The sequence below is a fragment of the Mus musculus genome, chromosome 16 (assembly GCF_000001635.26).
Source record: "Mus musculus strain C57BL/6J chromosome 16, GRCm38.p6 C57BL/6J".
Classification (NCBI taxonomy): Eukaryota; Metazoa; Chordata; class Mammalia; order Rodentia; family Muridae; genus Mus; species Mus musculus.
Window position 1 is genome coordinate 70,313,748 of NC_000082.6, and position 24,566 is coordinate 70,338,313.

The 24,566-nt window shown below is 40.4% G+C and overlaps 1 protein-coding gene across 1 annotated transcript in view; it reads left to right on the forward strand.

The window, feature by feature from the left end:
• Positions 1-201: 201 nt before the first annotated feature.
• The window catches only part of Gbe1 (glucan (1,4-alpha-), branching enzyme 1), a 255,772-nt gene continuing 231,407 nt past the window's right edge, over positions 202-24,566 (forward strand). The window contains exon 1 of the mRNA NM_028803.4: positions 202-548. Coding sequence (NP_083079.1) covers positions 406-548 — 143 coding nt within the window. The 5' untranslated portion in view covers positions 202-405. The remainder of the gene's footprint in view (positions 549-24,566) is intronic.

Here is a 24,566-nt window from a genome sequence, read left to right on the forward strand (position 1 = left end):
CATTAAGATTCTAAATAGTTTCGCGTTGTCGACTTTTAACCGTGGTCCAGGTGAATTTCCCACTTTTTGAAAACCATCGCCCTAGGAAAAACAAAACTCAGAAATGAGAGCAGGTGTTTGAGGAGAGGTGACCACCGGGCAGGAAGGGGAAGGGACAGGGACTGGTGAGACCCGCCTCCCGGTGGCCAGCCAGCACAGTTCAGGGCTCCAGGGGCCGGCCCCGTGAGTGGGCGGGGGCCCGCGCTGAGGACGTGTGTCCCGGGCTCACCCTGGCCCGCTCCGCCGCTATAAAGGGCAAGTCCCCGGCGGCTCGCCTAGGCTCGCCCGGCTCCGCCCTGCCGCTCGCACTCCACTCGGCCCACTCGACCCTCTCGGGCCTCGGCTACTCGGGCTGCTGCGGCGAAGATGGCGGCGCCGGCGGCTCCTGCGGCAGGGGAAACGGGCCCCGATGCTCGTCTGGAGGCCGCCTTGGCCGACGTGCCGGAGCTGGCCCGACTCCTGGAGATTGACCCGTACCTGAAGCCCTTCGCCGCGGACTTCCAGCGCAGGTACCCGGGGGAACCCCTCCACCGCCCTCCGCCTGCGGCCGGCCTTCCCGCGTGCGCGCGCGCGCCGCCCGACTCCCCCCTCTCCGCGCGGCCCCGCCCCCTCGCACGCCAATCATGCGGTGGGCGTGGCTCCGGCTTCCCGGGGGAGTTCCTGAACTTTTCTGCTGCACGTCCGCCCCGTGCTCGCTCACTTGCTCGCAGTCCCTGGCCGCGCGTCCTCCCCTACGTGCTGGGACAGGCAGCGCTGCAGCCACGCAGCGGCTTCCGGGACTCACAGGCCACCCCCCTCTGGTCCTGGGAGTTGCAGTGGTCGTGACCCAGGGCGTGTGTGATTTTGCTTTTCCAACTTTGTAGTCTACTTCCGAGCAGCGTTTGTGCAGTCTTTCAGGCAGTCTTTCAACATCTTGCACCCTCCTGTTTGCTCTTGTGAGTTCATTAATCTGCGTTTCACTTTAATCGTTGGTCAGATCTCTTCTCCCTTAAACCAACATCGAAGAGCGACCTTTGCGGGTGTTTGACCTTAGCTTCCAGGAGAGTTAACAGGGCATGGATGGCTTAACTTGCAGAGCCCAATTCAAAAAGTATAACTCCTCTCCCACCAGGCTTCCCACTTATCAGAAATTTATAATTGCAATCTGCTCAGGTTAAGATTGAAAATTAAAGTAGCTAGTATATAAATTAGAGTAGTTATGAGTCGATTGCAAGTATTTTGCTGCAGTCATATTTGTCATACTAGTTTCTTCTTTAAAGCCTAGATACTACAAAAATCAAAACTACCTTGGCACCAGTCAATTTGTCATATTTGTCATACTAGTTTCTTCTTTAAAGCCTAGATACTACAAAAATCAAAACTACCTTGGCACCAGTCGATAGACTCTTTTTTAATCATAGAAAACATAGAACTAGTTGGTGGCATTGGTGATTATGAACATGGGTTGATGTGACTTGAAAACACAAAGACCCTTAAAGCTCAACGACCTAGCTTTGTCATGTTATTAAATGTATTCACTTAAGTCACTTTCTAGAAAACCAATATTCTCAGATTCTAAAACAGTAGGCATTATAAACTGCTCATTCCAGAGTTTACATATCCTAATACAGGAACCCTCCTTACAGCAGCCAGCTGGGCTGATCCTCACTTACAGTACTTAGTCGTGACTTTAAATTAAGTACTGGGGAGGAGTCTGGCAACTTTTCACTCAGAAGATGCAAGCCTGAGTCCCCTGAGATAATTAGCACGTACTCCTGAAAGCTAAAAGACTTGAGCAGATTTTGGAATAAGTGATTTTTAGAACAAAAGCAAATATTTTATCTATTTTTTCTCTTTTTGTATGAAATATACTTACATGTTTATTTACATATTTTCACCACATTTTTTTTGAATATAAAAATCATTTTGTTATAATGAGCACACAAATTACAACAGAAGGTGATTAATGTCGAGTTTTTTTTTTTTTTTTTTTGAGGTGTTTATTTTTATTATGGCTCTATTTGTGTGATTTATAAACTAACCTGTAAGAAATTTCAAAAGCAAGAGTTGTGGAAATATTTTGCCTGTGTCCTGTTTCCAGTTTCCACTGGCCACAGGCAGACAAACACCATTTATTCTCTTCTTTTGTGTGTATGTGTGTACTTCATATTCAACTCCACTGGGATTGAAGCAATTATAGTCATCTTTCATGGTTTGTCAAAATTAATGAGAGGGACAAAGGGCAGAATAAAGAAGGGAGGGAATCCAGTGTTCTTGGTGAAAAGTCTGGCCCAGCGGGTCCTTATGTGCTTCTCTGTGACCTGGATTCTACTTCTGCCCTTGGTCCTGGATAATTGCTATTTTCCAGCACACATGTTCCATTTAGGCATGTCAAACAGTAATTTGGCATCTGGCAGTGGTGACTTGTATTGTTAACTGGTAGAGAATAAAAACTTTTTCATAGTGTCGTCATGGTCATTGATTGCTGTGGCTGGAATGTGTCCTTTGCAAATTTCAGGTGCGACAAGTGTGCTGTAGAAAGAGCCTTTAGGACATGACTAGGCCATAAGGGTTCCTCATGAGGGTTCATCTTTGGGCAGTGGACAATGGTCTAATCAAAAAAGGGACTTGCGACATCCATGACAGAGGAGGGGGATAGGGCTTGTCAGAGTGAGAAGATGGGGAGCCATACTGTAAAAGTCTGTCTTTGGAAATGACTTTTCTATGGCTATCATGTACACACAGCATCTGTGACCACTCGGACAGGATAGGCATATATTCACTCACCCCAGTAAGAGGGGACTGAGATGGAAATAGGAAGGGAAAGAGGTCATGGGGGATGGGAGGGGGACGGAGAAGGCCATGGAGGACAAATGCTCTAGCCACACACTGTATACAAATAAGAAACTTTTAAACAATTAAAAACTAAGTAAAAATTAAAAAATTCCCAGTTTAGGCTACTTTGCCCCCTTTCCCTTTTGCTTTGGGAGGACATTTCGCTTCCATTCTCTCATGAGGGCAGTAACAGGGTGCTTGCCATTTCACTTCACAGCTTCACCCATGGGCATCTTGTTAGACTCCTCAGACTCTCAAACTCTGAGGAGCTACGTTTTTATTTTTAATAAACCATCTATCTTGAGTATGCTGTTGAAGCCACGATAATAGTATATCTTATTTTTGACTTGTTTTTAAGTAACCTACTTGTGCCGAGTGTCCTTGGGCCTAACATGACTAGACAACCCATTTAGTTGCAAGGCGTGCTTATTAAATACTGCAGAAAATTTGAGGCGCAGTTATCAATGTGTAAGAGTGGTGAGAGGGAGGCATTTTCTTCTCATTGATGGGCTCTCGATTTCTTTCCTCCTCAAAATTGCTCCATTTGGAATTTTGTTGTGAGGGTTCCTTTTGTCTTCTGTGAGAATTCCAAATCTAGAATTGTATCTTGACGGGGGGGGGGGGGGGTTCCTCCGTCACGAATGAGTTAAAGCCCTTATAGTGGTAGACAGACAGCTTGGAGCCTTGGTTAAGGAGGCATCTTTCTTGGGACTTAACTGTCGAGTGTGAGTTACTTTGCATCATAAAAGTAAAGTGTAAGTACATGAGTGTGTGATCACTGTCTCATTGATTAGCTCCTACGGTGACATCTCCTACTTGGCTCTTTCTACTTCCTGTGAAGCTCTTGATGTACTCCAGTCAGTTCTCATGAGTGATCACATTTGCTCGCTCACATCTTACGTGGCTTTGTGAGTTGGCCACAGGGCTCTCCTGACGGCAGGCATTCACTGATGTAAGATTATGAAGGATTTGTTCTGAAATTTCTTTTTCAGTTCTTGTAGCCTGGAAAACAGAAAAGTGAAATTATGATTTTTCTTTATATCTATATATTTTTTTCTTAGTAGCGAGCACTTCCTATTGAGCTGTTGGTGCATACAAGAAGTTCTCAACTTTGTGGTTGCGACCCTCAGAAAACATTTATTTCCAATGGTTTTAGGAGACCCCAATCATGTTTATTTTTATTGCTACTTCATAACTGTAATTTTGTTACTGAGTGGTGTCTTAGTTCCTACGACACTGAGAGCCACTGGTTTGGCCCATCTCCTCATCTAAACAGAGGGTTGACATTTTGAGCGCTGCTCAGATATATATAGTGCTCTATCACTAAGGAGTATCCTTTGCTTAAACTTTATATACTATTGAATATTATGATAGTTCATCTTCCAAACATCATCTTAGACAGGATATATATTTTTTTCTGGCTTGCCTATGAAAATAGCCATGGTGAATGCCGTGCTGAGATTAATCTTCTGTGTGTGTGTGTGTGTGTGTGTGTGTGTGTATGTGTGTGTGTGGTGTGTCTTTGTGAGTGAATGCCATGTGGGTATCTGTGGAGGCTAGATTTTTTTTTTTTTTCTGGTTTTTCGAGATACGGTTTCTCTGTATAGCCCTGGCTGTCCTGGAACTCACTTTGTAGACCACGCTGGCCTCGGACTCAGAAATCCGCCTGCCTCTGCCTCCTGAGTGCTGGGATTAAAGGCATGCACCACCACACCCCGTCTGAGGCTAGATTTTTGAAGATGGAGTTATAGATAGTTGTTTCCCAGCATGGGATGCTGGAAACTGAACTTAGATTCCCTGCTAGTGCTAGCAAATGCTCTCATCCACTTAGCCATCTCTTTAGTTCTTAAGAAGTTCATAAACATTGAGGAAGGGGAAACTGTAGTTGCTCTGTATTGAAAAAAAAAAAACAAACAAATAAATAAATAAAGGAATTCATAAACATAGTCTTGATAATCTATTGTATATATTCCTTCTTATAAGCACTGTATATTACTGACGCTGTCTTAGCTCCTCCTAGCCACGGTCTTGCTTTCCCCCCGTCACTTGTATAGGTTTTACTTCAGTATTCTTCAGACCATATAGTAGAAGAGATTCCAGGTTGGTTCCCTAGTCCCCATGTCTTTATTTTCTTTTATATACTGTTTCATTTCTGCATAATATTCTTTTCTTAGACATTTATATCTTCCTTGTAGTTTCTACCTCTTGAAGATACTAAAAGTCTGTCTTCATCCAGATTTTTGTTCTGGTCTTCAACATTATTCTAACGGGCTTCAGTCTAAGGGCCTACAAAGCCCAGCGTACATAATCCGAATATATAGCTTTTCATCTCAAAGGTGTTTTTCTTTTCATACCCTATCTTGGTTGTGTTATCTTCATTGATGAGTGACTCAGTCTTGAAACCTAGCATTTTCTTCATGCATGCGTATTCATGTGTTGGGGTGAATGAGTTCATGTGTGTATTCACTACTTTTGTTAGAATGATTCTCTCATTCCTGGAATTCACCAAATAGGCTAGACTGGCTAGTCAGGGAGTCCCTGGGACTTGTCTGTTTGTCTCCCCAGGCTCGCATAACAAATACAGTGCATACTATCTGGCTTTTTACCCATGGCTTCTGGGTATTGAACTTAGACCCTCTACTTACAAGGAAAGCATCCTAACAACTGAGCCATCTTCTGACCCTGGTAAATTCTCAAGTACTCTTCCCTTCATCTCTCAGTTTAGACAATTGCATCATTTGACTCTTATAATATGCACTCGTCTGTGTGGCTATTGTTACCTTCTTTCAAGCTGCCAGTGCATCTAGACAGGTGTGAGAACAGGCTCAGAGCTGTTACTTCTTTTTCAGACGTTCGCCCTTCTCCATCTGTTCTGCCCTCCCCATTCCCAAAATGACAAGTGAATGTTGAAATAGGTGTATGTGATTGTTGTAGCAGTTTAAATGACAATGTCTTCGTAAGCGCCAGTCTTTGAATCCTTGGTCCCCAGTTGATGGTGCCATTTAAGGAGGTGCAGTAAGTCCAGCCCAGCATCCATGATTACAGACATGCTTTGAAGGCTGAAAGCCTCCCCTACGTCTGGTTTGCTCTCTGTGTGCTTGCAGTCCAACCTATGAGCTGGTCATTTTTTGTTCCTTTTCCCATCGCTCCACTTCTCCATCCATCATGGACTGGTAGCCCTCTGCAACTATAAGCTCAAGTAAACTTTCTTTTATAAGGTGCTTTGGTCATAGTGTTTTGTTTTGTTTTTTCCCCCTGAGACAGGGTTTCTCGGTGTAGCTCTGGCTGTTCTGGATCTCACTGTGAAGACCAGGCTGGCCTTGAACTCAGAAATCCGCCTGCCTCTGCCTCCCAAGTGCTAGGATTAAAGGCGTGCACCACCACTGCCCAGCCATAGTGTTCTCTTACATTGGCAGAAAAGTAACTCAGATAATTACAAAATTATTTTGCTTGTACTCTTTCAATAGTTGGTCATTTCTGTTAACCTAGAGCAGTCTGCACTATCTGGTCTCTGTTCTTCAATCTAATCTAATCTCTATGCATATCTCATATCCTCCATCTCTCATCAACTCCCCGGTTGTTCCTTCGAACAAGACACAGGGTGGGGGGTGGGTGTTCTATAAGGGATAATAAAACGTCTTTAAAATAATTGGAAGCAAGGTATCTTTTTTTTCCTTTCCCACTTATGTTCCTTTAACACTGAATGTTGAATATTTCCTTTTTATAATTACCTGTCTCTACAGAAGAGTTTGGGGTGGGAGTTTAGGAAAGTCATTGGGTAAAAAGCAAGACGTCAAGAACAGAGATAACTTCTGTAAGAGGGAGTCTTTTAGCTCAGTACAAGAAAATTGCTATGCAGACCCTTTCTTGTATCTTTGATAAAATAACAGGCAATAAATTATATCAAGAAGACATTTAATACACTTACGGATACCAGCCTGAAGGTGTGCCAACACATTCTGCTTGACTGTGTAGTGCGTTTGATGGAGTTTGATTGAATCCCAGACCAGGCTGTGTTTTTACACGTGCTAGGGTTTGCTGCCTGCACTTTTCGCTTCAGTCTCTTTGTAAAACCCTGTACATGCGTTGGGACGCAGCTTAGAATGTTTGGAGTGGAAGAGTCAGGGATCATACCCATAGGTGTTTCTCATAGCACAAGAATTTTAAATGTGATTCACTGATGTACTCTCCCCCCTCACCCCCAGCCACTCTGTGGATACTGAAGACTGTCAAATGTCAGCAGTTTTAGACGGCAGGGAGAAGTCAGAGTTCTGAGATGCTGCTGACCCGCTTTCCTGTCCTGGGACACTCACTCATTTGTCACAGAGATCCGTCCAAATTCCAGAGTTACTCTTGGATTATCCATAGCAGTGGCCAAGAGTCCCTGACCTCTTCTCACTTTCAAAGTGTCTTGAGGTGACATGATAGGACATTCTGTTTAGAACAGGCTCCTATGCCAGCTGCACCAGCTCGGAATCAATCTCTCTTTACATGATAACTTCTTGGATTCCTTCCAGCCCTCTCTACGCTGGGCCCTAGGTATGCGATTACACAGTTCTTGTGGAGTGTAAGAGAGGGTTAGTGCACTTGTGCTCTTATTTGGAAGTGTAGAGTAGGCTTCTCTTACCAGATATTAAATGGATGGAAGCCTGTTTCTCTGAGGGAATTGGGGCTACTGGGTACCCTTCACCTAAAGTTAGGATGCATGTGCTTGCTCACATACAAGCACACACACACACACACACATACACACACACACACACATATACACACACACACACATATACACACACACACACACATACACACACACACACATACACACACACACACACACACACATACACACATATACACACACATACACACACATACACACACATACACACACATGCACATACACACACATACACACACACATGCACATACATACACACTTGCACATACATACACACATACACACACACATATATACACACACATACACACACATATATACACACATACATACACACATGCACATACATACACACATATACACATGCACATACATACACACATATACACATGCACACACATGCACACACACATTTACACACACCTACACACACATATACACACACATACATACACACATACACACACACACACACACACACACACACACACACACGAACAGAATTCTTTTCTCCTGATGATATCTGCTCACCAGTATTTGTTCACTGCTGTCGTGAATCCAGGCTGCTTTTATGTTCAATAAACAAAGCCCTGCTTCATTTTGTGTTAGGGGTAACAGAGACCTGGAGCTTCAACAAAAGGAAGACATTAAATATGTAGTTTTATAATTTACATTTATTGATTTATTTAATAATTTCATTGTATATTCTCTGCTACTGTGTAGCTATGGCAACTAACTTGTAAAACTTGATTTTATTTTTATTTTTGTGTGTGTGATTAATGGTTTCATCTAAACCTTGTTTTTTTCCCAAGGTAAAAAATTAACTAAAATATATTGCTCTCTACCTCTTCTACCTTCCCCTGTCCCTCACTCCCTCTTAAATTCATGGCCTCTTATATTAAAATTATCATGTTTTACACACACACACACACACACACACACACGAGTAAATATACAAATACAACGCACAGAGTTCATTAAGTGTAGCTTGCTTATATATATATATATATATATATATATTGGTACAAATTACTTGGTTTTGGATAACCAGTTAAGGATGGGTTCGTCTTTGAGGAAGACTGGTTATCCCTCAGTAGTCTCCAGTTGTCAGTAGCTCTTCATCTGTGAAATTTCCCTCATCCTTGGTGCCATAGCAATTGGTGGTATTATAGTTGAGGTCCTGTTCAGGGAGCGATACAGTTGAGTGCAGTTCTCTTGTGTAGTTAGAAGGCACACTCTTTCAGCAGGCTTCCTGGACCTTTTACTCTTAGACTATTTCTGCAATATCCCCTTAACCTTAAGTATAGGGTTTGTGCTGCAGACATACCCAGTGGGGTTGGACACTCCCTGTTCATTGGTTCAACATTTTAGTAGTTGTGACTTTTAATATACAAATAATCCAGATAATTTTGGCTCTAACCGTAGGTCCATTACATGCCCTGATGGTTTGTATATGCTTGGGGCAGGGAGTGGCACTATTTGGAGGTGTGGCTTTGTTGGAGTAGGTGTGTCACTGTGGGTGTGGGCTTTAAGATCCTACTCCTAGCTGCCTGAAAGTCAGTATTCTGCTAGCAGCCTTCAGATGAAGACATAGAACTCTCAATTCCTCCTATACCCTGCCTGCCTGGAGGCTGCCGTGCTCCCACTTTGATGACACTGGACTGAACCTCTGAACCTGTAAGCCAACCCCAACTGAATGTTGTTTTTCAAAGAGCTGTCTTGGTCATGGTGTCTGTTCACAGCAATAAAACTTTAAGACACATGTTAAATATAAAAATATTGTGAAGTGGTTGCGTTACAGAGTTTAGGAATAAGACAAGACTCGAATCGCAGCTCTTATAATTGTCAAATAGATTTGAGTCATCAGAAAGGTGTTTTCAGGATTCTCTTGAGGACTACAGATATATGCAGAGATACTTAATGTGCCACAATTTGATGATATTAGATAAGTGCCCAGCTTAAATGTTATTTTCACTACATTATATTTTTGTTACATTCTGTAGTGAAATTTTTTAAAAATCAAGCTCAGACCCTCAACCCTCACCACTACTCTCTGTTTTTCTTATTAATTGTGTTGTTCTTTTCAGAGAGACTCACTTTTTGTCCTGGAGAGGTGATTGGATGAATGAGGTGAGGCAGGTGGCAGTTTTAATCACAATGTAGTAGAGAAGGAAAAGAGCCTGTTTAAACTTTGATCCTTAATTTGGAGTGGAAATGAGGAGGTAATTGCCAGCTCACTGTAAGCTGAAGGCAACATGAGTCCTGGGACATAAGAAGCACAAAGCCGCTTTCACTGAAAGAGGTAAACGCTAGCCTGCAGAAACCCAAACTCCCGGTTCTCTTGATCTCCCCTCCTGTCTTCTCTCCTCTTTCATCTGACTGGTAAGTGTCCATATTCTTGAGCATCAAACAGCTGCAGGGATTTTCTTCCCCCTGAACTCGGGATGCTTCGACGGATGATCACACCGAGTTTACTAATAGCCAGGATAACTTTGAAAATAAGACCGATGTGCGGGAAGGAATAAAGAAAGATAGTCACTTAAATGTTCAAAAATGAAAGTGTGGTCGGAGGGTGTTATTCATGACTGTTTGGTAGTAAGAAAAAAGTTACGTTTGGTGGCCCTGGCTTTTCTTTGTTTTTTGATATTTGATATTGTCCAGGTAGTTTTTTTAATCAATCTGATTCTTTAACATATAGGAAATAAAGGAATGGAATAGTTATAGGTATTTAGTGATGCGTTGAAGAGTCGGCTACAATGAGACACAGTCTCTGGGCAGATAGATACTCTTAGTACTGCAATGAAGTTTCTAAGTTTATATTTTGCACGGGTACAATTGGGGTTTCCTCAATATTCAGCAACTATTTGCTTTACCAATGCTATGTATTAGTTATATCATCTAATTAACTTGCTTTAGTAAGCTCCCATGCACAGGTTCCATTTATGTGTGAGGAGCTGAACAGTGTAGACAGGTACACTAGTGAGGAAACATGGGAGTATCACTTATACACTTAGTTCCACTTAATACAAAAGCCAATATTATAGCAGCAGAGGGTTAAATTTCTCCCTGAAATTAAAGGTGAAAAGTTCTGGCTTCCACAAGGATCAGTTTATAGCCTTCTGCAGCTTGGTATTTATTTAACTTAAGGATTTGATTCCTATGCTCATAAGATTAACGGGCAAATCCACATCCATGGTCATCCCATGTAGACATGTAGATCTCCTGTGTTTATTTAGTCAGACATAGGCTCGCTATCTTGATCTTTTTCAGTGCTAGCTGAAGAGGAATAACACGTAAGAGACTGTCTTAGTCAGGGTTTCTATTCCTGCACAAACATCATGACCAAGTAGCAAGTTAGGGAGGAAAGGGTTTATTCAGCTTACATTTCCACACTGCTGTTCATCACTAAGGGAAGTCAGGACTGGAACTCAGGCAGGTCAGGAAGCAGGAGCTGGTGCAGAGGCCATGGAGGGATGTTCTTTACTGGCTTGCTTCCCCTGGCTTTCTCAGCCTGCTCTCTTATAGAACCCAAGACTACCAGCCCAGAGATGGTCCCACCCACAAGGGGCCTTTCCCCCTTGATCACTAATTGAGAAAATGCCTTACAGTTGGATCTCATGGAGGCATTTCCTCAACTGAAGCTCCTTTCTCTGTGATAACTCCAGCTGAGTCAAGTTGACACAAAACTAGCCAGTACAGAGACCTAGCAAGGAGAGCGTGGTACAGTCTATCATCTCTGTAGATAAATACTCCTGAGCAACAGCCTCCCTGCTCCTTTTTCCCCCCACCCCTTCTCAAGAGAAGGCTGTAGCCTCATACTTTAATGTCACTACCCTCTGCCTCATCACTGTGAGACCTGATCTATGTTTATTTTAGATTCCTTTCTTGGGGAACTATAAAGACATTTGGCTGCCTGGCATCAACAATGCCGAACTCATTTGTTGGCTTAATTGACACCAATTAAGGCTAGGGAGCTAGGTTGTCTCCCCCTTCAAATTTCATAGGCAATGCATTCTTTAAAAAATAAGAAAAAACATTTAAAAATTGGTTCACTCATTATTAATTAGTAGTTGGGTTATCTTTCAGTTATGTGATATTAAATATGATATGTAATATTAAAACATAAGATTTGCGAGAGAAAAGGAATGGATTTCAAATATCAGTTAATTTATGCTCAGTTTTTTTTTAGTTGTGTGCTTATATGTGATATACATGTGTGAGTGCACACATGCATATTCGTGCATGTTTTTGTGTGGAAGTAGGCGTATAAGTATGCCACACTGTACATACGGAGGTCAAAGGACACCTTGCTTTTGAATCAGAATCTTTTTGTTGTTGGCTACTGGGTATGCTACGGGATTTGGCCTATTAAACTTCTGGGAATCCTCCTGCCTTAGCTTCTAATAAGCACAGAAGCCCAGAGATAACAGGCACCTGTGCTACTGTAACTGGCCTATGTAGGTCTTCGGATTCAGACCGAGGGCCTCATGTTTGGATGACGAACACTTTACCCACTGGGCGATCTCAGCTCCTGGCCTCAATCTTCAAGCCAAGAATTGTTTTGTTATCTAACCATGGATGTACAACCTTAGGAGACTTTGCTGGCCTTATCATTTTGTTTTGCTTTTATAGTGCTTGTGAGATCTAATTAGCACTGTCTTGTCAGAATGTACTTTTCAAATAGATGTAGGCTTATATCATCATAGGCAGGTGCGGTGATTTCATCTTTGATGACAGGAACAAAGGACAGTTTGTGCCAGAATGAGATTCCCTTTTGGTGTCAGAGGACTAGGGATTTCTGGAGTCATACCAGTGCTTCCTTCCTAAGAGATAGGGGTCTATTTTCCTTTATCCTTCTATATTGATGGAGACTATAAGTTAATTAGTCACTAATACCTGAGATGCCATTGCTTTAATTAATTAGTTTTTGCAATTCGTTCTTCAGGTAGACTATTATCCCAGGATTCGGATGGTTCACAAATGAGTTCATGGCCGACCTTTCTGTAGTCCCTTTCCCCAGCCGTTGTCATCCCATGTCAAGAAGAAACCAGTTCCCTACATTTCGATTCTTCTGCTCGTCCTGTTCTTTTGTGTTTCTGGTACCTCTGAGAGCTGTCTGTCCTCTGGATCATTTCAGGTGGCAGGCCTGGTTTTGGTTTTGAAGCTGCACTCCCTATTGCTAGAAAGGTAGCAATCGGAGGCCTCTTTTTGCTTTATTTCCTCCTTGTGGCTTTCAGGAAAAGCGATCTACTGTTTGTGCTGTATGAAGCAAAAGTCAACAGGGCACAGAAGTAGGAAATCCTGACTAGAAATAACTGTTATCAAAACATGGCGCTGCGTGAGGCAGGTTAGCAGGGCTTTTAAACTCTTAGGACATTTAATCAAAGGATTGCAAATTGCATTTAAAACAATTACATTTTGAAGTAAATAAAGACTCACAGGAAGTTTCAGAAACAGCGCAAAGTAGGCTCCCATACCCTTCACTTGGCTTGCCCCTGTGTTCTGTTGAGTAACCCTGGTACCAATAGCAGGAAGTTGTGGTTGGTGCAATCCACAGACCTTATTCATGTTTCTTCAGTTTTACAAATGCTTATTCTTGTGTGTGTCTACTTCTTCCTGGTTTTATCGATGTATATATTAATGAAACTGGCACCGCAGTGGAGATATAGAATTGTTCTGTGACCACAAAGAAATCCCTCATGCATAAAATTCACATTACTACTGTCCCACCATTCCTAAATTTGACAATCACTGACCTAGTTTCTAGCTCCGTAACTTTTTTCATTTTGAGAATCCTATATATATTATATTATATGCAATCTTTTGAGACTGACATTGCTGCTTCCTTCCTCCTCTGCAGAGCGCCTTTGAGGTACAGCCTAATTGCATGTAACAATGGTTCGTTTCGTCTTCAGACTGAGCACAATCTCACTGGGTGGCTGTACCACCGGCCCCATTTGTTTATCGCTCGCTCACCTGTTGAAGGTCATTTGGTCATTTGGATTATTTTCTCGTTTTTGAACTATTTCATTAGAATGCTGTGAACCGTCCTGCACAGACTTTATTTGTCTGAGATGAATCAAGGCTGGTTATGTGGCAAGCATATGCTTATATGGCTTATATGCTGACTATTACAAGCAGCTGTCAAATCATTTTCCAGAGCTTCTGTCTGTCTGTCTTATCATCTATGAGCACCCCAGCTCATTTGCATCCTTGTCAGGATTGACACTATATTTTATTAGCCCCCCACATTAGCTATGTAGTATATATATGTATTCACAGTTCTAATTGGCATTTTTCTCTTAGCTCATTAAATTATCATTCAGTTACTTGCTGTCTGCATGCTTTGTTTGCTGAAATGCCTGTTTATGTATTTTGTTTAGTTTTAAAGTACATTACCTTTTCTTCCTTTAAGCAAGTCTTTAAAATTGAGAAGTCTTTATACATTTCATATTATAAATTAAGAAATATTTTTTTTCTCTCAGCCTGTAGCTTGTGGTTTCAGACAGAAAAACAACAACAAAAAAATGCAGCAATAACAATTCCCAGAACCCATTTTTCATTTTGAAGTACAATTTCTTGAAATCTTTTTTTATGGGTTGTATCTGTTTTTGTTGTTTTGAAAACACTTTCTAGCTTTAAAGATCCGAAGTTATTTTTCTAACAGTGCTGTTGTTTTACATAGTGTATTTAAGTTTGCTTTTCAGATTGAGGTATTTTTTGTTGCAAGTGTTAGGTTAATCTTATTTTATTGGCTATGAATCTTGGATTCTCATTTTATGTTATAACATGCTGGTATTGCTCAACTATAAAATATATAAGAAAGCATAATTGTAATATATGTTATGTTTACTTATAGAATGGGGATGAAGTAGTCTATCAATTTCCTTATTTGTAATGACATCTTAATTTTTTTTGCTTAGTGTCTTAATACAGCTAAAAATTTTAGGATTCAGGGGAAAAATCTGAGAAATATATAATTTAATCTCAAAAGGTACTTTTATTGTTTATTTTTATTGTTCAATTTTCTTTTCTACCATTTCAGAAATTATTCATTTATATCCTAGTAGTTGAAAATCTGTGTAGACTTCAATTTCTTTTAGACTTCAATTTCTAATCTTATTTTGTTTTAAAATGTTATAAGAGTTTAAGTGATATGCATAGGATGGCTTTATTTGGCTCTACTATGTACTCATTGCATAAATATTATAAGAAATACATATTTTTAAAATTGTTTATTCAGTTTATTTTTTCACTAGATCTAAATGACAGATTAATCCTTTAAAACTTTTTCTGATGTTTGTAACTGTAGGAGTGACTTCGTTAATTCTTAACTAATGCAATATCAATATTTTCCAAAATTAGCTTCTTTTTATCTAGCTGAAATTGGCCTTTGGTTTATTTCAGTCTTACTATTTACTTTGATGTTTATCAGGGTTGATTGTTCTAGAAATACTGCTAGCAATTGGAGCACATCAACGTCCAAAGAACTTGGTTTGATGTTGAAATATAACTGTTGTTAGTACACTTATTTGTCATAGGTTGCAAAACCTTATGCACCTTTATATACGGTGGAGAAGCTTGACTCCTGAGAAGTTCTACAATTATAACTCACTATAACGTAGATAGGCAGTCCATATATTAACTCAGCTAACTAAATGACTGGATTCGTTCGAAAGGCATAATGGCTTTTTAAACCCCCCGACTGAAGGGAATGTGGATTCCGTCCTTGGCAGGATCCAGGTGGCTTTCTCTTGCCTTGCAGTATGGCTTTGCTGGTTGCACTTGGAGTTTTAGGGTGACATACAAAAGGTGACTTGTACAGAAGACATATTCCCCAGAGACTGCGTTCCAGGCATCTGAGTTGTGGTCTGCTCGTTAATTTGGTTTAGAAACCTGTTCCTACCGTTCTCTTTGTCTCGGGCATTTTTTCTACAGGACATAACAAGTGCACGAGGAACAGGCCCCCTGCCTGACAGCAGCTCAATTAGAGAAGAGAACTTAGGCAATAGAATAAACCCAGTGTAATCCTGATGACAGCGTAGTCATCCTGTAAAAGAAGCGGGCACGAACCTCCAAGAACTGCAGTTTAGGTTCTTAAAATGATTTTTCTCTAAAAGGAAGGGCGGATCTTTCAGGGATGTGGACAATTCGATGAGCCTTGAGATTCAAAGCCCTAGATAAGTCATTAATCTTCATTAAAATAATTAGTCGTGTTATCATGTGACCTTATACGGGTGTTTTGTTTTGTTTTGTTTTGTTTTTTTACGTAATTTGAAAGATTTCTTGCCCCACCCCCCAAAAAAATAGGGTTCAGCTGCAAGATGTTCTTGTCTAAGAATTGCCACATTGTGTAAGCACTGAAGCTTGTAAAGTACATTGTAAATCATATCTGATGACAAACCAGCATGCTTCTCGCAGAAGAGCACATTTCGGAAGTAAAAGTGGACTATTTTTAGAGGCAGTGAGCAATGCCTAAGTAAACTAAGGTACTCCAGTTTTGAATGAGTCAGGGGGATATTAAGCCTAGTGTAACTTGGCTAGGTGGGTTCCAGGGACACAAACCCGTGTCCAGGGCTTGGTCCCTTGCTTCCCTTAGGTTTCTGGCTTACACCGGCCTTGTCTAATAGAAGTAGAATATGAACCATGCATATCACTTAGAATTTTCTAGTAGTCACACACAAAGACAAAATAGACGAAGTCATTTAAATGTCTATTATTTAGTTTAATCTACTGGATTCAAAATGTCACCCCAACATGTAACAAAAAAAAAAAAAAAAAAAAAAAAAAAACAACTCATCATACACTTCACATTTTACAAATTAGGTCTTTAAAAATCTGTTTGTTTTCTCCTTAAAGCACATCTGGGCTCTGTAGCAGTGTGTTGCTAGTGACGACTGTGCTGTTCCACAGGGAAGGTTTAGATTATGTGTTAGAAGTAGGAGCTTTTAGAGAGAGTTAGCATGACCCCCTCAAGGAGAATAAAGATGAAGATTAAGTAAGTAGCAAGATTCAGTCGGCTTTGTGTTTTCCATAGAGGTAATTAGTCCCACAGAGATTACAGTTTTACCTAAGAGACTCACCAGTTATTGAACCCCTGTTTTTTTAATACTCAAAAATTTAGGAGTGGTATCATAAATACAAGCAGAGAACCATTCTATGCAATTAACTGGAGGTAAGTAGGTAGCGATGTTTCCCCTCCATCCTTTGAGCCAACTAATCTGCACCGGCTCTTCATTAATTAAGGTGATTTTTATGTCAGATTCTTTTCATGTGAAATGCATTATATCTGTCCCATAAAGCAAAACCACAAATAATATAACAGGGAAATGTGGGCCACAGTAAATCTGATAAAGATTTACTTCTTGATGAAGGGACTACGAATGTGTCCCAGCTGTAATATTGAAGACCTTTCTGGCTGTGCCAGCTTCACTTAGACTTAGCCCAACTCACAGCTGTTCATAATTTTGCCATCCCAAGGATTTTGCTTCAGAGCAGTGGTGACTCATCATGACTTGCATTATCCAGAGCAGATCTCCTTAATGGAGAGGAAGGTTGAAAAGTTTGGTTCCCTGTCACTCTTAAAATAGTGCCCGGGGTTGTAGTAGGTTCATGCATGCTGGACACGTGGGTGTCGTGTATTTTATGACCTTTTCTTCATGACGTGTGCTTGTTTCCTATAGTTCAGAAATTTATCAGTGTTCGTGCTTGTTCTGACTACCTGATCATTCATTCACCTTGTATTGATACGGGAAACATTGCTGTTTATGGGTTTTTGACCTGTAGCTGTCAATCAGGCTCTTCCTGGAAGGCTGCTTTTTTGCTCTCTTCAATGTTATATTTGCCTAAGTCCAGCTTGGCAGTATGTTCTGACTCACCTAGCATCCCAGGATGCCGCACGCGTGTGTTGAATTTTGGAATAGAAGAATATGGTTAGGGAACACATTATTGTCTTTTGGTGTTTTCTTTGGAACTTAGAATAGAGGTTACACTCTAGGGGTGTGTTTTGTAAATATCCATTGACTAGGGTTCTGGTCCAGCTTGTTCCGTAATATTAAAAACCTAGACATATTTATTACTGGAGTTGTCTGGGTGTCCCTAGGAACATTTGAGAATAATTCTTCAATCATGTTGTGTCCTGTGCTGGGCAAAACCGTGCACACCCACAGCTTAACCTTTCTCCTGTCTAATACAGCTGCGAAGAAGATTGTAATTTGTGCATTGTGCTTTTATCGGGTTGCTGTTCCCAGTGCAGTTAGTGTAATTTTTCATTTCCTACAGTCCTCGGGCAATTCTGTTTAACATGCTTCCTATTTCAGAACATTCTTCTATTTAAAAAACTTTTTTTTTTCTTGCCTCAGGGCCAACATGGTTTTCTAGCTGGGCCAGTAATTTCTACCCTTGCTGGCTTTACTCACTGTCACTGTTGAATTCTAAGTAGATCTGCCTTGGATGCTTTCCTGGTCGTCTTATGACACAGGTAAGGCTGGGATGCTGCTGATTTGCTGACATCACATCTCAATATTATTTATTACTAAAAGGAAGAGATGGTTCTCTTTCATTTTTATTCTTGTGGTAGGTATATGCTGTGTTTATTTTAGTTAGTACGTGGAATTTGGTCTTTCTATTTACTGAAAAATAGAATTTTCCAAAACCACACTAGCTACACTAGAAAAGAAAACCAATTCATCGATAGCATTCTCAAGCAAGCTTTTGCTCCTCCCCAGTAAGCCCCGTGTCAGTGGTGGGGGAAATGTTGAATGTCAGTGGTGGGGGAATTCTCAAGCAAGCTTTTGCTCCTCCCCAGTAAGCCCCGTGTCAGTGGTGGGGGAAATGTCTCTGTTGACAGTCAAGAGACTTTAGGAAATGCATATGTAGAGAACTGAGGTTATACAAAATCAGAACTCTCAGTATGTTATAAATACTTGATTGTGTGCGTCTTAGATGTGTATTGTCAGAATAGCTTTGATATCATGCTTTGTTGGTTGGAATCTGTGCTCTTATTCATCGTACTTATTTCTGTGGATAGACATGGGAGGAAAAGGGATTTTCTTCTTTTAGGATAGTGACCCTAGTGTTAAGAAGGAACAAGGAAGAGCCCTCCCTTTGTCGATGTAGTTTGCTTTGAAATTTCATGGCTGCTCCGCTCAGTTTTCATCTGGGTTAACATGTGGGAATATTGTCATTGATCTGCCTCCGATGGAATATACAGCTTGCTCTGTCTAGTGGAATGCCAATGGACGCAGCAACCACACTTCAGAGCAGGCCCCATGCAGAGGTGTGTTTGGCCAGTACAAAACAGATTCCATTTCTTTGATAACCTTTTATTTAGTATTGATATTTTTGCATTATTATTATTATTGATTTGTTTTCTTTTGAGAGAGTTGGCGAGAAAGAACATGGAGTTCATAAGTCTGTGGTGTGGAAGGTGGGGAGGACCTCAGAAGAGTTCCTGAAAGGGAAAATATGATAAATATATTATGATTCAGGAAGGGAAATAATATAAATATTTTGTATTATATAGGAGGGGAAAGAAAATGATAAATATATTTAATTATATGGGAGGGGAAGAGTATGATATATTGTATGACAATTTTTAAAATACAAGAAAAATTAAAAAGCAATTTACACTTTATTATTTTTCTTAAAAATATATGTTCTTATGTTACTATGTAGCCCTGGATAGCCTGGAACTCATTTTGTAGACTAAGCTGGCCCCAAACTTACAGCTCTCTCTCTTCCTCCTTGAGTGCTTGGGTTCAAGAGGTATCCAACTATGTTTTAGTGGCTAGTGAATATTTCTCAATCTTTTAGTGCTTCTAATTATTGTTTATTATTAACCACTTTGGAAGAAATGGGAAACATTCCACCTAAATTCAGAGTCAGTATTAAAATTTGAAACACTTAATATTTTATAATCTCAAAGAGATGTTGGTAGATGTTATTGGTAATTGCCATCCCCTGGTATTGTGGGTTTACTTTCACTTCTTCTTCTTCTTTTTTTTTTTTTTTTAATTTAAGTATAGTTATTGACCTGTGAAATAGTATATAACTGAGTAAACAGAAGCCAGGTTTGGGGTTATGTGACCGTTGTGTTTCTCTCTCTCTCTCTGTCTCTCTCTCTGTCTCTCTCTCTCTCTCTCTCCCCCTTCCAGTCTCTCTCTCCCTCCCTCCCTCCCTCGCCCCCTCCTCCCATCTCTTTCTGTAAATACTTCGTGCCTTGACCTTTGTGTAGTAACTAAGGCCAGCCACTTGACTATCTTATAGTAATCTGGTATTCTTTAATAATAGTTATGATAGATTTTCTGTTTTGATAAAACAAACATTTATGTTTTAAACAAATTGTTTTTGTGTGTGTGTTGAGTTTTATGATACTTTTAAACAACTTAGAAGTATGCTGTAATTTCCTCCTGTATTGATCACTTGATGGAATAATCACCCTTAGTACTAAAGGCTGTGTAACAGAAATCAGGGAGTACGGTTATTTAGGGCCAGTGAATATGAGTACTGTTGAAGGCTAAAAAGCAAGTGGTATAAATCTCTCAAACGTAGTCACTTTCAGCATGAAAAGACTGGGACTAAGGAATGTTTTTGTGTTGCTGGGCAACAAGACTAAGCAGTACTTATATTATATGAGACTATACTTCATTCATTGGGAAGCCAGGGGAGAAATAATGAAGCTATTCGTTTCTTTAAGTGGAAGGAATTACAGTGAAATTCCTTTGAAGAAAGGGAATGGATGTGATGTTTAATTAAGAACTAATGAAAAAGAAAAAGATATTTTAAGAGCATGTTAGGTTTTCTTACATATCCTGATAATAAATACAAGGCTCTCTAAACTGAGCAGACAGAGGTGGGTGTCACGTGAACAATTAGTCATTTCAATAATGTCAGGGATAAGACTATTTTTAAGTTACTTCTAATGGAGTCATCAGAAATAGTTAGGGCAAAGCTATTATTATATTTCATTGGGATTATTCTGGTGTTTCTGTTCTATAAGATGTCAGGATTGGTGTAGGCTATGGAATGTATTAGCTAAGCTAATAATTCTTTCCATCCCTTCAGTGTTGTTTCTGTATAACACTGTAGAAGCTAACTGTTAATTTCAGAGCCAAATATATACCATTGTATCTTACCAATCATTTCTTGCTAACTGGCTGTGTGTCCGGGCATTTCCTCCTGCCGACTTTCTTCTGGTTCCATTTCCGTCCTCTGACCTTTAAGGTTGGTTTTTCTGCTAGCTAACCAATAGGAGATTAAGGAGATTATAACTGGAAATACATACTTAATATGTATGCGTTTGAATGATGGGGCATGCTGTTGGTCCGTGGTCAGCCTTTTCAGACGCTCCGAGAGCTTCAGCTGTGAGTGGAATCGTCATCTGCTCTCCGCCCATTTGGACAAGAAAAGCAAACCAAACCGAACCAAAAATAAAACAAAACAATGAAAACAAAGGAAAAAAACCCCAAACCACCAGTCATGCCCTATTGGGCTGCATGTTGCTTTTAAATGCCGGTTTGTGTTTGTTTGTTTGGTTGGTTTTGATTTTCCTTTTCTGTAAATGTACTAGGCAGAAGAAAACTGAAATTGAAAGAAATTGCTGTCATAACCACCCAAAGCCGCCTGATCAGTGCTGATCTCAGCCTGGGCCTTGTAAGCTAACTAAGACCATGATAAGACTCTGTCTATCCGGTTTGCTTCCGAGTAGTTACTGGGTCACCTGCTGCATGTGGCTCACGGAGCCAGGGACTGTACCTGGGAACTTGCCTGCTTAGTCAGTAGTTCCTGCCACTGCTAGACCTGTTCAAGTTGTAAAGGCAAAACTGCGTGTAGGTGATTATATGGACTGCTCACATTTCTCCTCAGATTATTCATTTCTTTGCTAGCCAGGGAAGGTGTGGCCTTAGTCAAACACATTTATCTATGCTTTTGTGAATGTGTGTCTGTGCGCACATGTATGTGTGTGTGTGTCTGTGGTGTGCGCGCGTGCACATGTGCCAGATGTGTAGGCCAGATGTTGATATCTGGTATTGTCTTCTGTTGCTTTCTACTTTATTTGTTGAGAAAGAGTCTCTCAGTGAATCTGGCAATCAGTGTGTCAGCTAGACTGGCTGACCAGCAAGCCTGTGGGATCTCCCTGTCTCTGGATAGCCCTGCTCAGCTTTTACATGGGTGCTGGGCATTCAAACTCAGTCATGTTTGTGCAGCAGGCAACTCACTCATTGAGCCATCCCCTCACCTATTTTTTCTTTTATGTTTTCTTTAATAAAACCCTGGCATGGTAGGCCCATTTGTAATTCCAACACTTGAGAGGTTGTGGTGGTTTGAATATACTTGGCCCACAGAAGGGCACTATTAAGAGGTGTGGCTTTGATGGAGGAAGTATGGCTTTGTTGGAGGAAGTGTATCTCTGTGGGGGATGGGCTCTGAGACCTTCCTCCTAGCTGCCTGAGGACAGTCTTCACCTGACTGCCTTTGGATCAAGATATACAACTTTTGGCTCCTGCAGCCCCATGCTTCCTAGATGCTGCCATGCTCCTGCTTTGATGATAATGGACTGAGCCTCTGAATCTCTTAGCCAACCCCAATTAAATGTTGTTCTGTATAAGAGTTGCCTTGGTCATGGTTTCTCTTCACAGCAATGAAAACCCTAACTAACACAGAGACAGCTGCAGATTCATGGTTTTGAGGCCAGACTGGTCTATAGAGCTTGACTGCCAACAAAGTAACAAAACAAAGCAAAATCTCTCAAACAAACCAACAGACTTCAACACTATGTTTTTGAAAATGAAATCCCTAAAACTTATCAGATCACATTAATTTTTTTACCTTTATCCCAATTTCAAAACCAAGGAGTGCTTGCTTCTTCTGCTTTAAAAGTGGCTATCAAAGATGGAAGAGTTTCTATAGAAGGATTACTCATTCCACTTATCTTCATGTTGTGCTGAAAACAAAAACAAAAACAAAAACAGTCCATCTTCAAATAGAGTCTATCACATAATCTCTCCACCAGCATTGCCCTGCTTGCTTCTATGTCTCCGTGTTTGTATTTTGATTGTGGGATATAGATAACAAGTCCATGTTTCAGCTCCACAGAATCATGGTTTTGTACATCAGCTAGAAGAACATTTAACACTTGATTATGATGGTTAGTCTTCATTGTTGAACTAAGTGGATTGATACTGGAGGTTAATACTAACAACTCACCTATGAGTTTGTTTCTTTGGACATTGCTAGCATAAATTAATTGAGCAGGGCAGTCTGACCCTGAATGCAGGGAGCACCATTCAGTTGGCTGGGAATTTGGATGAAGAGGGAATGTGGAAGAAGGCAGATGCTGTGATCATTGTCTTTTTCGCTACCTGGTCTGTTACCTGTTTACCATACACAGGGTTCAGGGACCAGAAGCAGAAGTCAGGCACCCAGTTAGCTGCAGGCTGAGACATGGAAAATGTGAGCTAAATTAAACCCTTCCCCCTTTAGTTGTTTAGATCAGTTGTTTTCACAGTGGTGAAAAGTCTAACTACCATGCTTATGATTCTTGAACTGTGTGAAATTATGCAACATCTAATATTTAAATGTCCACAAATCCAGAGAAGGAGATCTGGAGAAAATCAAGAAAAATTTTAACACAATATTCTAGGGAAGTAATTTTTACAAAGGGAGTTAAAGGCACAGATGGCAGCTCATATCTTTTATACCTCAGAAGCTGATGCAAATGATTGATGAAATCTTTAGGTTAGCTTGGGCTATACAATGAAAGACCCTATCAAAAAAAAAAATAGTTTGTATAAAGTGAAAGACGTGCCAAGAAGTGTACTTAATGATTCAACTGCGGAGCTGGGTTTTGGGACAAGGGTTGAATTTTGGCTTTGGCTTGGGAATGTTTTGTTTCAAAAATCTATAGTTTTTCATATCTGACAAAGGTACAAGATGCCAGTTCTGAAAACTAGCTTTAATGGACTATGTATTTAAGGCATTCATTGCATTTCCTGGCAGACACTAAACACTGAAATGAGGAATATACATTGCTGGTTTTATTGCTTTTAAAGTTTTTTGGTGCTGAGACAAACTTAAGTTATGAATTATACAAAATGTAAAGATATACACGAACTAAAAATAAACTATAATATAATATATAGTATGCTTAATAAAAGTTGAGATAGAAATGTCTGAGTGTTCTTTATTGAGTCTGGGTTTAATGCATTTGTGCATGCTGACCTGGCTTAAATGGTTTGCTTAACTACTTGAGACTTGGTTCAACAATGCCATTGTTTAATCTCTTTGAGACTCCTAAGCATCTCTAGTTATGAAGGAAGGAAGGAGACATGGGTAGACTGGTAGTGTATGTCTTGCATGTTCTGGGCTCTCTTCTACCACACTCCAATCCTTGTGAAATACTAGAAGACACATCATTGATTACAAACTGAGAAATATGTTGGTGAGTGGGAGATAGATTTTGGTAGCAGCTGTAGTCTCCGGAATGACACTGGGATATGCTGCCATCAAACTTATAGGCGCCTCAATTTCAGTGGCCACCTGGGCTTTTCTGGAATGTAAAGGATTTGGCCGTGGTTAGGCTGTGGTTAGAGTAAAATAGCTGTACTTTTCATGATAGGCTTCAAGTGTGGAGTGGCAGTCTATAGATGCAAATGGAGCCTTCTGTGCTGGTATCTGATGAATCACAGTGTCTTTAGGAATGTAATAGATTGGCAGCATTACTGGGACTTATTTCTTATGGCAGAAATTCTAGATAGGTTTGACAGAAACTTGTTTTACTGATACAGGAGCAATGTAATAACGGAAGCCTGAATTTTCTTGAGAGATGACATGGAATACCTACCATAAATAAATACCTTAAATCCTGTTGTTTACTAGGAAAATGCCCATGCCTATAAAAATTAATAAAATGTGTTCTCAGATTGTCTTTGGGGGAAATTTATGTGTATGTGAGATCAATTGTGATGGGTAACTAAAATAATTGGACCTTGACTTATCTATCTATCTATCTATCTATCTATCTATCTATCTATCT